The sequence below is a fragment of the Pyrus communis genome, chromosome 13, assembly GCF_963583255.1.
Source record: "Pyrus communis chromosome 13, drPyrComm1.1, whole genome shotgun sequence".
Classification (NCBI taxonomy): domain Eukaryota; kingdom Viridiplantae; phylum Streptophyta; class Magnoliopsida; order Rosales; family Rosaceae; genus Pyrus; species Pyrus communis.
This window is the reverse complement of record NC_084815.1, coordinates 19,211,835-19,227,614: the sequence shown is the minus strand read 5'-3', so window position 1 is coordinate 19,227,614 and position 15,780 is coordinate 19,211,835. Positions and strand designations below refer to the sequence as shown.

Here is a 15,780-nt window from a genome sequence, read left to right as displayed (position 1 = left end):
TCCTTTCCAAAACCACGGTATCAGCTCTCTCACTCTCTCCAACTCCCAGGTTCTCCTTCTTTGTCTTCTCCTCCTTCTTCTTCTCTCATCTGAACCTAGGTTCTTCTTCTTCGTCTTTTTTCTCCTTCTTCTCTCTCATCTGAATCCCAGGTCCTCCTTCTTCTTCTCTCTGTTTCGCCCTTCACCTCCTATTTTTCTTCTTCTTCTCTCTATGTTCTGCCATCCTTTTATTTTTCTTCTTCAGATCCGAAAAAAAAAAAAAGTTGATCTGTATTTTGAAAATTGTAAAGATCCTAAATTGGGTATGTTGAAAATTCGAACCCAGTTGAAGAAATGGGTTGAGCGATTACATCTGGAATGAAGCTAGATGAATTCTTAATATCAATGCTTGTGCTGGTTTGGCTGCAGCAAGATCTGGATTTGATGTAATTTCACAGTATTGTTCAAAATTCATCATTCATCAATATAATAATATTTTTAAGTCTTTTTATCCGATAGAGTATCCAACCAAACACAGTATAAATAATATGATCATTAATCTGATACTGTATCAAACACCTGACTAATTTAGTCAGTACTATCCGGTGACTATTTATCCTATCCGACAGAAATAGTTAGTACAGTCCGAGCTACCAAATGAGGCATTAGGGTACAATTATGAATATTTAAAACGAAGTTTATTTTCCCTGGTCAAACGACTTCAATTCTTCACTTGCATAAACAGAGAGAGAGAGAGAGAGAGAGAGAGAGAGAGAGAGAGAGTTACCATATTTTTCGAGGAGAGAGAAAGAAAACATTAGTTATGGAATACATGAATTGGGCAAAGTGGAGTTTTTCCGAACTAAACAAATTATATTTGAATAACTGCCACGTACTACGTGTCCATCTCTTTAATGCATGAGAGCTGGACACTTGTACTTATGACTTCCTCTTTATGTGGTTCCCACGCCTATCTAACACCTTTTTGTTTCCCTTTCTTTTTTTTTTGTTTTTTAATTTTTTTTATAGGAAAACTAATGAAAATGTTTTGAAAATTTTGAGTTAACGATAATGACAAAATAAAGGGTAAAATAAATAGTACTAGGATTGAATTTTTAGTATAAAAATATGATTTTTCGTTAAAGTAAACAGTATCGGGAGCTTTTCGTTAAAGTTTCTATTTTTTTATTGTGTAAGAATGCCCCAAAACTGATTAATTAAAGAATAATGTTATTCATATCATGCTTTTATATCACATTTCTATATCACCTTAGGTGCCATCTAATGTGAACAGCCACATCATTTGAAAAATTTGCAAAACTCAAGGAAATGAAGGAGAAAAATTTCTCGTATACTACAATTATCATTTAATTAACTAGTTTTTCTTAATTATTAGTTTATTAAACAATGAACTAAATTTAAAATTTTGATTAATTCAAATGATGTGGCTGTACACATCAAATGCCACCTAAGATGGTATGAAAATGTGGTACAAAAACATGATATGAATATCATTACTTTTAATTAAAATCCCCAACTAATTAATCCATGGGCATATTTGGGGTGCATCCAGCTTACTTGATTTCAAATTCTCTACTTCTTATATTAGATAGGTAAAAAATCTCACAATGTTAAAGAATCAAATTAGTCCCTAACAATTACTTATTGTGCTTAATTGTGGTCATGAGAAATGTGAAATTCTTTTAGTCTCTTCAGACATGAAAGAAATAGATAATTGTGACTTAATACTAGCTGTTATTTTTTTTTTTTAAGGGAAAAAAATATATATTTACCTAGTTAGAAGAATACATGTTGTACCAAAAAAGACATGAATTGGGAACATTGGAAGCATGAAAATAAAATGAATAATACTTGCATTTTTTTAATGCTACTATGCCCACCTCTCAATGCTATCTTTTCACCTACCTTATATTATCACCCACCACAAAAAATTAAAAACACATAATACTCTCTTTACACCCACGATTATTCCTAAAATGTCCTTCATACATTTGTCCAACTATTTTCCAATAAAAAAAAAAAATTGAAATTCAAAACCACACCACCTGAGCCAATTCGCCAGCCAACTTTCTCTCTGGAAATTTGTAGGAAGAGAGGGCCTTGATGTGGCCCATTTCAATGGAAATGAGGAAAATGAGTGACATCCTTGGTCGAATCGATCGTCATTTGTGGACTGATAATGACGATTTGGGTTGGGGTTGAGTTTGTTTATTTGTGGGTTCAATTGAGATGAAGAAAGGAAAAGACCCAAAACAGTGGAGGATGGTTGCCGTTAGATTGGATGGGGTGGGCGTGGCTCTTCGTTTTCCTTCTTGTTTTCAATTTTTGTCTTGTTTTCTCTTCTAATTTTAACAAAGCAGCAACTAGACTTGAGAGCTAGTGTGTTGATTGCATCCCACCATTTTTTTCACAGCTTCTCATATCCTTCTCCTCAAATCTCTCATTGTTTTTTAGGACTTCTCCTCCAAATTAAAGATAACAGTGTTTAAAAAAAAAAAAAAATTGGAAACAAAATTTTGAATTTATGTTATTTTGGCCATAAAAAAAAAAGAAAAAAAGAAAAGAGTTTTAATGAAACACTTTCGGTACCATTCACTTTTAACGAAAAACCATATTTTTACCTTTTTTTGGTACTATTCACTACACCTTTATTTGTCATTTTTCCTTAAAACTAAAGTTTTTATGGACTTTTCATTAGTTTTTCTTAAAAAAATAATAATGATTAATTTTGTTAGAGTTTCAGAAGTCATTTCACAAAAGGTTAAATATGTCATTAAATTTTTTAACAAAAAGTAGATGGGAAAATAAGGTTGAGAAGTGGGTATATCATTACTTTATTTTATTTTATTGATACTTAAAAATTAACGTACCTTTATCGTAAGATGTATTAGTAACAAGTAAAAGGATACGCTCACTTCTCTAGAAAGAGAATACAACCATTATCCAAAAAATATATATGAATCAGATAAACTATTTTTTTAAAGATAATTTAATTCGACAATTTTTGATATCCTCTGTGCCATTTAGCAAGCGCAAAGAAAATCAGGAATTGTAACAAGTTTAATACTTGTGACAATCAATTTTGAATAAAAACTAAACATATACTAAAATTAAGAATCGTAACAAGATGATTGAGTTGATGGACTCTTGAGGACCTTTTGATTTTATTTTTTCTATTCTCCTTCTCATTATGTAATTGTAAAAGGCTCCAAACCCTTTATAGATAGGTCACTTCGCTATTAAAAGATGCATGCACATCCTCCATGCCTTCAGATTCATGTTTTTTTTATCTGTCAAATTCATGTTTAATAAGTTTTTTCCAACAACAAAAAAGAAAAAAAAAAAAAAAAGAGTTTATGATGTGCAACAAGGCTTATAAAAGGCTGAAGCTAACGTTTTGCATATAATCACATCGAAATGAGGCAACACTATATTAAATTTATGTAATTCTTCCATTTAAAAATAACATATATGCTACTTAGTACGACGGTCTACTGGTATTCTTGTTGCATCCCACATTGCCCAGGGAAGTGGATCTTGTAAGTCTTATATGTATATTCTCATCTCTACCTAGCACGACGCTTTTTGGGAACTCACTGGCTTCGAGTTCCATCGGCACTTCGAAGTTAAGCGAGTTCGCGCAAGAGCAATCTCATGATGGATGACCCACTTGGAAGTTCTCGTGGAGTTCTCAGAAACAAAACCGTTCAATTTATTAATCTTCATTTGAAGATCACTCCTATATAAATAAAAAAAAACTATTTGAATTATGGATCGTTTAATTATCCCAAACTTATGAAATAAACAGACGGTTCATCATGAATATGTTATTTGTTTTATACATTTGGCTAGAGTGTTGATAGCGAATGGTGAAGAGAAAGGAAAATTTAGAAAATTAACCAAAATTTGTGGCTGTGTATGTTTTCATTGATCTGTTTGTGTTTTTCTCTTGGTTTTGTATGCAATAAAATACATCAATGCCTTCACAGAAGCGCTCGTCACTAAAGCAGCTCAGCAATGATGAGGACCATCGCCACCACCAACGACAATGTTCTAAGCAATCTCGACCACAAGACAAACACCAACTCATGCAACAAGATAAAAACCAATTTTTAACGTCGATAGAAAACTGAAGCAAAACCAACCAGCAAAGCCCTCGCTCCTCAATTCTTAAAAACACATCATAAATGCAATAATTGGTTTATAATTATGTGCCGGAAACATAAAAAATATAAGGAAATACAAACAGAAAGCACACTATTCAAAACTTTTGAGTATATCAAGCAATTTGGAAAGGAAGTATTGATAACTTATGCAAACAACAGATAAATATAAGGGGAAAATAAATTAGGATCAAACATCTTTCAAGTAGATATGACATAAGAATATGAAAAGAACCACGAAAGCTTTCAGATGGCCTCCAAACCATGGAAAATATATAGTTTTGTAATATTTTAGTTAAGAAAGGGCGTTGTAGTATTATCATGTCAAGCTTTCATTAGAATTAAGAAAAATTATAATGATTGGTTAAAATTCTATTCTTGGTCTAAATTTTGGCTAATATTCCAAAATTTTCCTCTTCAAATAAAAGATTAAAATTTGAATGGTTACAAACTTACGATTATAAAAGAGAAAATTGCAGCACTAATATGCATTACTAGTAATTGCTAAGGTGCTTTATGAAGTATTAACCATTGGTTAACGCTCATCTCCAGCTCTGTTTCTAGCCTTTCATTTCATAAACAGCCTTTCTGCGTGGATTAGCAATCAAAGCAGAAACTGTGCGATTCCAGGTGCCGTCACTAAATTGAGATATGTAGAGTGGTGGGGACTTCGATGGTCTCTCGACTAAAAACTCATGATCATTAGTCTCTTAACTCATCAAAACGTACAACTACGGTCATTTTCGTTAACTCTGTCAGAATTTCGTGAAAATGAGTTATATTGGAATGACCATTACTACAATTGGGTTAAAGTTGAGGGACCATATCTCCAATTGGGTTAAAGTTGAGGGATAATTTCTCCAATTGGGTTAAAGTTGAGGGATCATTGCTACAATTTTTCTCATTTGGTTTTCCCTATTTGCCCCTCAATTCAGCCTCATGTGCGTGGCACGTGACTCACTTTGACGGAAGTTCTAACAAAATTAAAGAAAATGAACATAGCTGCACGTTTTAAAGAGTTAAGGGACCAATGATCATGAATTTTTAGTTGAGAGACCATTAGTTCAATTGAGTTAAAGTTGAGAGATAATTGTTACAATTTACTTATTATAAAATTTTGGTTAAGATAAGTTGAAGTCTAATAAGAATCTGGATCCTCGCCAAATCCTCTTTGTGAGGATTCTGAGAATCCATGACATATCAGTCGTACATCGTACGGTTAGAAATTATTTTAAATATTTTTATTTAAAATTAAATATAAATAGTACCGGACAATAAATTGATCGCACGATATAGAATAAACAGACACAACTTACGAATCTTCATAATCCTCATCAAAAGATCTGGGGAGGATCCTGTTGGGTCTAATAAAATAGGAATTCTTTTTTATTCCGTTGTTTAATATAGAAAGGTTTCTCTCTTTTGTGGCTACAATCGAAAGCGTGTGAAAGATACTAGGCTTTTCTCTCCCAACCTTTCATCGCCAGCAAGTGCAGCCAGATCCAGGTATATTTCTACTCTTGCTTTCTCTCTACCATTTTTCTGTCCCGATTTCTCTGAGAAAGTTAGGGTTTTGATTTGCATTCTTGGATTAGATTTGTAGATATTCCAATGCATCTCAATTTTCTCTGATTTAATAACAGAATATGGCTCTTGGTATTCTAACTTTGCTTTATTTGCATCAAGATTGCATTTTTCTTGGTTTTCTATATAATCCATCTGCAAATTTTTTAGAAATTGGATGTATTTTGTGTATATTTACATTTGGAATTCTTTGGTGTTGCTATTTTTGTGTGGTGTCAGAAGCTTAGGTTCCATCTGCTAGAAACTTGCATTACTGAATTACATTCGTAAGGGTTCTCATTAGGCCAGTTACCGTAGTTTACATTGTCCAATTCAAGCCTTTCTTTGACAATATTTTCGGGTTCTTTTGAAACGATGGCAATGTGAAACTGGGAAGCGCATTTTTGTTTGCTTAGTTGTACGATATTTGAGAGGCTGAATATTATACTATTCGCCCAACCGAAGAGGTTGTTGGAGGTTTTGATTTCTTGGAGAAAAACAAGGACTAAACCTGGGAGGACAAGTAATGGTCAGTAGATACGCCTTCTGAAATTTATGCATGATAGTGGACTCTAAATCAAAATGTAAAGGAAACTCGAATGTGTCCTGTTAACGGTTGTTTGGCTTTATGAGATTTTTGGGGTGGTCTTTGAAGAGTTGGTGCGATATGAGGTGACTCTTCGGTTGAAGTTTTCAGCATAAGCATTTTTTTTTTTTTTTTAGCATTTTAATTGGCTCTAGTATAAGTCTTATTATTATTCTGAATTTACATTTCTACAGGAACTAAGAAAGTATTAGTTATCCTTGAGTTGAGTGTGCTACGTTGGTAAGTATTAGCGTAATGAAAACTCATATATTGGCTGCGTTATTTATCTTAATGCGTTTAATGTTGAAGCTAGGCGTCTACTTAGACAACTTTGCTTGTTTTGATTTACTATATTAGGAAGTGTGGAAGTTTTGCCATCTTGCTTCATCTGATGAGAAGATTGTGATTGATTAGCTCTGGTTGTTTTTAATTGCCAATAAAGTTTTAATTCTTGGATTCATAAGGGCACTATATTGATTTTTCATGTTGTAGCGTCAACAAATTCTTAATTGTTAACTGAATATTGCCTGCAGAAAAACGAGGATTACTCTTTATCATTTGATTGTATCTGATAATTCTCTTTATTTTCTAGACTATGCTTAAGGTCCCAGACCATCAAGTTGCTGGCCACCAAGCTGGTGGTGGAAAGCTTGGCCCTCTTGTAGATGATTCAGGCCACTTTTACAAGCCTCTTCAGAGTGACGAGCGTGGTTCCCATGAGGTAGCATTCTATACAGCATTCTCTACTGACACTAGGATTCCAGACCACTTCCGCAAGTTCTTCCCTGTATTTCATGGCACTAAGCTTTTAGAGGCGTCTGATGGTTCTGGTCTGTATCCTCACCTGGCCTTGGAAGATATTGTCTCAGGCCGAACCAATCCTTGTATACTGGATGCTAAAATTGGTGCCAGAACATGGTACCCACAAGCTGCTGAAGATTATCTCCAAAAGTGTCTTAAGAAAGATAGAGAAACTGCGTGCCTGGAACTGGGGTTCAGGATATCTGGACTTCAAGTGTATGGAAACAAACTGACTGGACTTTGGAAGCCCGACAGGCACGTTATTCAGAGCAGTAGCGTTGAAGATTCTAAGTTAGCTCTTAGGAAATTTATATCTTCTAACCCATCTACCGATTCAGATATCAAACCAGATTGTTCTTTCGCATCGACTGTCTATGGTGGTCCTGATGGGATATTGGCACAGCTGTTGGTACTGAAGTCATGGTTTGAGGAGCAAACGTTTTACCATTTCTATTCTTGTTCAGTTCTGATGGTTTATGACAAGGAATCGATACTGCAGGGGAAGAATCGAGGTGCTCAAATTAAACTTGTTGATTTTGCGCATGTCATTGACGGGAGAGGTGTAATCGACCATAATTTTTTGGGCGGGCTCTGCTCCTTGATAAAGATGATCACAGATATTGTCACCAGTCCTAGTACTTGAACCGACGCATGTTGACAACTCTGAAAAAAAAGGAGAAATGAAGTACCCTGTGGGTAGCTTTCTTTCTTCCTTGGGGGATTTTGGATTCCAATTTCATGAATATTCAATTTCTTCCATTTAACGATCCTTTTCTTTTTTTTGTTACTGAAGTAATTGAAAATTGTTGATGGTATTTATTGAATTTTTTATTATTTAATCGTCTTCTTACAGTAGTCTTACCAATATCCTGGGGAAAGATCCTTGATTTTTGAAATCAGAATAATTCTCTGCTATATCCTCGGTTGTATACCGCCTTGTGTAATGTGGCCAGAAACAGATTCCCTCTGGGGTGTAATCGGGAGTATATCCCCTATTAGTATTTCTCGTTTTACATTCCATGTAATGAGGGAGATACTGATAGCGGATGTACAACTAGTTATAAGTTAAGAGTCTTTTAGGAGAGCGGTGATGGTATGCAATCAAAAGTGCTGCAAGGACAGATTCTAACATGTAAGTTGGTGTATATCCTTGTATTAGTAAATCTTCGTCGCGTAACACACGCCGAACGTGTCCCACCCGATGAGTCTTTGGCCGGACATTGATGTGTTCCGGCCTTCCGGACTGAAGAACTTCTCCAAATGTTCACACACAAGTCATTCTACAAATCATTGTTGGGGTCCCATCAAATGGAAACAGGGCTGGTAATAATTGACAGCATAGCTTTCTTTAAATTTTTTTCAACGTCACTGTCTAAAGCGCCAGTGCAGCCATTTCCGTTTCCTGTAATAGCAAGGAAGACCTGCAGATTCAGGAAACATCTAACATGGGATAATGTCTTGAATTTCTGTCTGAGTGGGGTCCCTGGAATGTTCTCTGCCGACCTAGGAGCTAAAAAGCAAAATCTCCGACCACTCAGTGAGAGCCAAAATATAATTGTCCTTTAAGCAAAAGCACTTCTTACAACATAATCCATTTCAAATCCAGCAGTGAACTCCAAGCTTGCAAACATATTTTACTTCCATTTCTTGCAACCTCAAAAACATTACTTATATAACTCACATGAAAATCAAACATAGATTACGGCGAAAACGTTACTCAAGATGAGTTCGTATTTTTCCTGCTGCATTGTTTTTCTATCTGTCATCTGTTTCTGCACCAAAATCTGTTCTGCAGACTCCGATAACCTCCAGGACACTTGCCCTACGTCCCCGCCAGGAAAGCAAACCATCTTCATCAATGGCTTCCCGTGCAAGAATCCAAACAGCATCGCTGCCCCCGACTTCAAAACCTCCAAGCTAACCGAACCTGGCAACACAGACAATTTCCTTGGCTCCGCAGTGACTCTAGTCACTGCTGCAGACTTTCCAGGCCTCAACACGCTTGGCCTCTCAATTGCGCGAACAGACTTGAGAGTAGATGGCATGGTGAGCCTCCACTCCCACCCTCGGGCATCCGAACTGTTCTTTGTGAGCAAAGGAATTGTGCTTGCTGGGTTTATTGACACCAAAAACCAGCCATTCCAACAGGTTCTTGCAGAAGGAGATGTGTTTGTTTTCCCAAAGGGTTTGCTTCATTTTTCTCTGAATTTTGGGTATGATTTCGCCACCGTTTTCTCAGTTTTCAACAGCCAGAATCCAGGGGTTGTGGAAATTTCTGGTGCCATATTTCAATCTGATCTGGATATGATTGACAGGATGACAGAGGGGTTTCTCACTCATCACATCGGAAATCTCACTCTTAACAAGCGGCAATTCAGAAAGTTAAATCCTATCATTTGAAGATAAATGGTTCTGAGTGTATGATCTAGTAGTTAAATACATAGGAGTGTTTGAAGTGTGGCACTAGTCTCATGAGTTTGTGGTTTGAGATTAAGAGTGATCATATTAAAGCTATTCTAATTTATGGGGTGGGGTTCAGACCTGAATGTAAGGGGATGGACACACTGTCTTGACCAACCGTCCCAATTCACGTCTACAAAAGTGTTTATAAAGTAAGACTGCCCTTGCTATATATAATGTAAAGCTTTATAGCCTATTTTATGGCAGAATCTAGTGCTTTTGTGTTTTCTATCTTCCACATGCTGTTACAGTAGTGTAAGCCTGAGAAATGTTTTGTTGATTGACGGTTTTTTATGGTATGCCGTCAAAATGTCAATCTAAAGCATTGACTTTTTCTCTTCTCGAAAACGAGGAGGAAGTAAAGAAAATTAATAACGAGCAAATCATGACCCAAAATTTTTAATTTTATTCTTAACGGAAACATGTATTAATGGAAGATCAGCGTTGCACCATATGTATCAAATATGATCAAGGAATATATGGTGCTTTTTTTTGGTGGTCTTTAGAAACATTACGATAGCTCATGATCATCTAGTCTCATTGACTGACAGTTTATGAGCAAGAAAGGAATAAAGAAGCACTTTGATAAATAGCACAAAGTGGAAAAGAGTTGCTTCAACAAACCAAAAGCCCCCAAGAAGTCACAAACCCAATAATTATGACAGCAAATCATACCAAACAAGGGCTAGGACGAAACGAAAAGCTAGGAAGAAAAGCTTTGACAGAATGGATCAAGCCGAAGATCAAACCCCAAAACAACCAAAGAAAACCAAGCACTCAGACCTCATGAAACCCCAAACTATGAGACACAATAAACCGTAAAAATGAGACCACGGGTGGACAAGGAGCGGCAAACCACTTCCACAGCAACAGAACGCCAATTGAAATGAAATGATTCTACTGTCTCTGCGCACTCCTCACAAATTTTTTTTGTTCTCTTTCTGCACATTGAAATTAGTAACAAGTGAGATGCACTGGGTTGTGTGATTCTGTGAAATGAACTGATTCATTTACTTGATATTTTGAAACATAACGAATAACATATACTGAATGGAAGAAGTTGGCTTGGTCTTGAACTTAGAGAGGAAGGCAAGTCAGAAGAGAATCTGGAAACCAGGAAGCGAAACGACGAACCAACAAAATCTTGAATGAAAAAAATAACTAAAAAGACATAAAAATGCTTATAAAGTAAGAATACCAAATGAACAAGACAACAAAAATGAATTAACCTCAAAAAGTTCAAATGAAGAAATACATACCTATTTCATTGGTTCCCCAAGTACAAGGGAAGGAACATGTTGGACTTTATAATATCCTCTCCTCCTTCATTAAGCCTACTACAGAATCGTTTAGGCATCCAATTGATAGTTAATTCTCGGAGGGTAGTGATATATCTCAGAACATCTGGAACTGTCTTCAATTTACTGCAGGAACCAATGTGCAATCGATCAAGACGAGGTATGGCTCCTTCCTCCACCTTCTACTCTTCTAGGTTTGGCAACAAGAAAGGGGAAAGAGATTCAAGACGAAGAAAACCTCCTTTGAGAACACCATTGTCGAACCCTGATTATAAGCGAATGCTGAGTTAAGGCGAAGAGATCTCAGGTTTGGTATCTTCTCTAGCATTGCCATTTGGTCGGCCATGAGGTCACTTAGAGACAACCATAACTTGGTGAAGTTGGGAAACTGCAGGAGGCCCGTTGGTAAGTCATCGATCGGTCCCCACAACATCAGCTTGTATACATTACGATAACTTAATGTAAGAATTACATAAGAATTAAGCTAATAATATTACCAACGCACTGTTAGGATTACCAACATGAACAAACAGATTAGTAACAACCAAATCATAACATTACATTAGTCGCAAGGATGACTTACCTGATGGAGTCGCCATTGAATGAATAACAGAACTAGTCTTCTACTTCTAGCACACAGCAACGATCTCTACTATTGAATAGGGTTTGGTTTAGAGAATCTAATTGTGTGGAAGCAGGGACTTCTTCAGCAGATATATATATATATATATATATATATATATATATATCTTCACATTATCATATTAGCGTTTCAGTCGAACTAGCCTATTATCAGTAAGAGTGATAATCTCTATCTCTTCAATAAGATTAAGTCCCATCGTGACTCTATATATCAGTATATACTTAATAAGAGTTTTAATTAGTTAGTTGCACAATTATTAAACTCCACGATTCTTATCACGTAAAGGATCTTAGACTCTTGAAGTCCCACCTAACTCGTACAACAAGTTACGTGTAACTCATCAAGCAGTCCAGTTGTTATCTCATTTCATTCAAATAAAGTTTTAGATTCTCCCACTTGAATGTCAATGATATACCTTAACATAATAAGACTCATGATGATCATTGAGTGTACAGAAGCTTGCAACTACTTTGCTTACACAAGTACAAATAACGGTTTGTGCGACGAAGCATAGTTCATCGTGCAAAATAAAAAAATGTCACTTGAAAATTAGCCCAACGAAAACTTCGTCACTCGAAAACAGTTACGCAAAGGTCGTGAAAGCAGGGTTTGCGCGACAAAGGCGTAAATTATGCCTGCAAAAGGTCTTTGCGCGACGACAATACTTGCGTTGTGCAAAAGATCTTTGCGCGACGACAATACCTGCGTCGCGCACCTATCTTTGTGCGACAACAATACCTGCGTTGCACAAAAGGTCTCACGTGACACATCTTCTCGTTGTTGCGCAAAGATAGGTGCGTGACGCAGGTATTGTCGTCGTTGCGCAAATCTTTTTTTTTTCCTTTCTTTTTTTCAAAATATTTTTTATTTAATTTTATTTATAAATAATTTAATTAAATTATAAACAATAATTAATATACCAAGAAAAAATATTTAATTATAAAATATATGAAAATGTACATACAAGCTGTCTGAACATAAAAGAAAAAACTACAAGTAGTCGTCTGGGTTTCGACAGGGTGAAGTGGTTGAGAGGTCAAAGGTGGAGCAAAATCAAGTGCTGGCATTGGGATTTGGAGGTTCGACATCTGTAAGGCTTGTAAGATCATGCTCATCTTCTCGTCCTGGGCTGAAAACTGGGCTGCAATCTGGGCTTCCCGAGCATCCCTAGCTGCCTCCTGGGCTGTAATATTATCTTTTAGGGTTTCCACTTCCTCCATCGGGATGATGACTTGTCCTGTGGTCAGTCTGGAAGAAAAGGCACACGTCTCACGAACCCGTGCCTTCCCCATACCTCGAACAACCTTGCCTTGACGACAACCGAGCTTCTAATCCAGGATCTCAGTCAAGATCTGAAGACCTGCATCCTTGGGTATACTGACTTCCTTGATTGAGGTCTCTGGGGAAGTTGTGATGCTGCTTCTTGGAGAACAACAGTGTCATTCTCCACCATAGCAGCCTGTAATAATAAAGGAAAAAACATTTAACATTTAATAAAAAAAATGTAATTAATATTTGAACGATTCATAAATATAAGAATAATAACAATTACATATACTTAATGGAGCTACTTAGTGGTTTAATCGCCTGGTCGAACATAAACGTCCTTGAACATGTTAACCTCTGGGAACTTAGAACCCTCCTGAAGAAAAAAACATTAAGAAAATTTTATTAATCAATAATAAAATATAAATTGTATAAAATTAAAAAATTAATATACTTTTACCTGACGTCGCGCCTCAACCCTATACGAGAATGGCATCCAACTGGAATGGTAGAGAAGTGTCTTTGACTCTTGAGCTTTCTTGCTAGTAACATATTTCTTTTGTTAAACACACAATATACATGTTAGGGCGACTATTTGAAAGAAATTATTAAAAAAGCTTAAAAAAATAATTAAAACAGTAATAAATTATTATGAAAATATTATGCACATACCACAAATTTTGTGTCCGCAAAATGTTTGCAGAGCCACTCCTAATCCTCCGGCCGCTTCAACAACTCGATTGGGCAACCTTCTAGGCGAGTAATCTCCGGATCATCCCATTTCTTAAAATGCGCGTGGAGTTCGCACTTCCAATTTTTGTACCAGGTTGCTAAGTTCTCCTCTAAGTAAGCGGTGGCCTCGGGGGATATGTCCTCAAGATTATAGATGACCTACAAATATGAAAATAGTAAAATAATAGTATGAAATTTAATGATATTAAGATAATATACTTTGGTTTATAATATTTGTAAACAAAATTAAAAAATTAAAAAGGCTAAAAATTAATATAATAACCGACAACTCATGCTGCACCAATTTCTTTGTCCTCTCGGGAATTTCTGCCCAAGACTCCTATTGCATAGGACAATGCCACCAAATAACAAAACCACAAGTGGTTGCGACACTACTATGCTACTGTGAGGTAGACGTTCCACGATGTCGCAAGTCATACGTAATCTTGATCTTTTCGTTGGACACACGTACGTTGTGTGCCAGCTTCAGCATTCGATTAGGCCCCTTGGTGTTTTTTTTAGCTACCCAAAATAACTTAAATGGTGAAAACCCTACTCTTAAATTTCTACAGAAAATTTGGCAAAACCTACCCTAATAGTATGTCATTTCCCAAAACCAAAAAACAGTAAAATAACAGTAATTCATACCCACAACACATTTTCACAATGCAGCAAATTTTCACAACCATAAAAATAGTAGTTTTAAAATGAAAAAAAATACAACGTAGTGAGAATTAGAAAAAACTACCTGGATGGGAGCCCCCACTCTCTACTATGGATGTTGAGGAAGTGTGATCAAAAGGCTCTGAATGATGGTGGTGTCGGTGAGGCCGCCGTGCACTGAGTGGCTGAACCGACACTGATGACACCAATGATGCGGGCACCTATGACGCCCTAGGAGTAACCTTAGTAAGGGGTGTAGGCTCCCTAATCAATGGAGCACTCACGGCTAAAAGCAGTAGGTGTTGAAAATGCGGGAGGCGCATTGGTTACACCTCGATGACGAGTGATCAACTGTGACATCTGTACAAATTTTGAACCATAAAAATATAACATTAGAAACTAATCCTTTCTTGCATTTAAATCTAATCAATTAGCAGCCAAAGTAATATCATATCCTTTCTTGCATTTGTTCACATATATATAAAGCAATATTGCAAAGGTAGAAACAATACTAATTCAAAAGTAAATACTAATGCAAAGGCAATATACAGATTAAGGGAACAAAGGCAATACCAAAGTTCATTACATTTAATAGTTCTCAAAGCAAATTGAAAGCTTAAGAAAACACTCTAGTATTCATGATTCATAAAGGAATTTGAAGTCCCCGTACAAGGTAAGCAACTAAGTTTAAATGAGCATACCAAATTCTACTACCCCATAAATTTTACATCAACCTATTTCTAGAAATTCATAATATCAAGAAAATAAATTAATATTTAAATTTTTTGTACTAAAAAAGATAACAAATAATAAAGGAAAAAGAATGAGAAAAAGGAAAATCAGCAAAAGTAAAGCTAGCTGAAGAAAGCCAAAAAGTACAGACCTTCCATAGTAGCAAGCACCATTGTCATCCATAGCTACCAAGATCAACCAAATACAAACCCACCTTTACCCACTTTCCCAAATCACAAAAATCACCCACTCTACCAAAATCAAAAGCCTAAGATCTCGCCAACAAAAAACAACCCACCAATTAAAAAAAAATCACAGATTTGCAGCCATTCCATTCGCTTTCTCTGCTACCCTTTTCGCCAAACTTCCCTCTTTGCTCCCTCTCCCTCTCTTCTCACTTTTTGGGCACTTTTATGATCTTTAGGTAAACAATTGTACTTTGGAAGCATCATCTTGATAACTCCCAAAAAGTAATCAAAACACTCGTTTGACATACAAAACTTGATCTTGCCATGCATCAACTCCACAATTGTTGTGATCACTGAAAAGTTCTTGCAACCCAGATATAATTCTTGCTTGGCATTTTTCAATAGTTTTTGAATGCCTCACTATCCATGGTTGGACGGACGTCATCTCCCCCTTTCTAATTGGTGTTGGTCGAGGCGTAATGATAAACGTCATTTAGAATATCCATAACTTGTTCATTAGGATCCACATTAGATTCAACAGTCTCCACTCATATCATGTATGAAGACGAAGCATGATCTAATTGTTCTCCATGATGATTCCAAGTAGTATAGGTCTCCATCATTCCATCTCTTAGTAAATGAAATTGAACATTTTCAAATGTCTCCCTCATTGAGTTGTTACACC

General features: G+C 36.1%; 2 protein-coding genes across 2 annotated transcripts; both read left to right on the top strand.

The window, feature by feature from the left end:
- Positions 1 to 5,537: 5,537 nt before the first annotated feature.
- On the top strand, positions 5,538 to 7,957 carry LOC137713305 (inositol polyphosphate multikinase beta). Its single transcript, XM_068452590.1, has 2 exons — positions 5,538 to 5,669; positions 6,905 to 7,957. The coding sequence occupies exon 2, from the start codon at positions 6,908 to 6,910 to the stop codon at positions 7,754 to 7,756; it is 849 nt and encodes a 282-aa protein (XP_068308691.1). The 5' UTR covers positions 5,538 to 5,669; positions 6,905 to 6,907; the 3' UTR covers positions 7,757 to 7,957.
- An 873-nt stretch (positions 7,958 to 8,830) lies between these two features.
- On the top strand, positions 8,831 to 9,614 carry LOC137712097 (germin-like protein subfamily 3 member 4). Its single transcript, XM_068451241.1, has one exon. The coding sequence runs from the start codon at positions 8,836 to 8,838 to the stop codon at positions 9,511 to 9,513; it is 678 nt and encodes a 225-aa protein (XP_068307342.1). The 5' UTR covers positions 8,831 to 8,835; the 3' UTR covers positions 9,514 to 9,614.
- Positions 9,615 to 15,780: the final 6,166 nt, after the last annotated feature.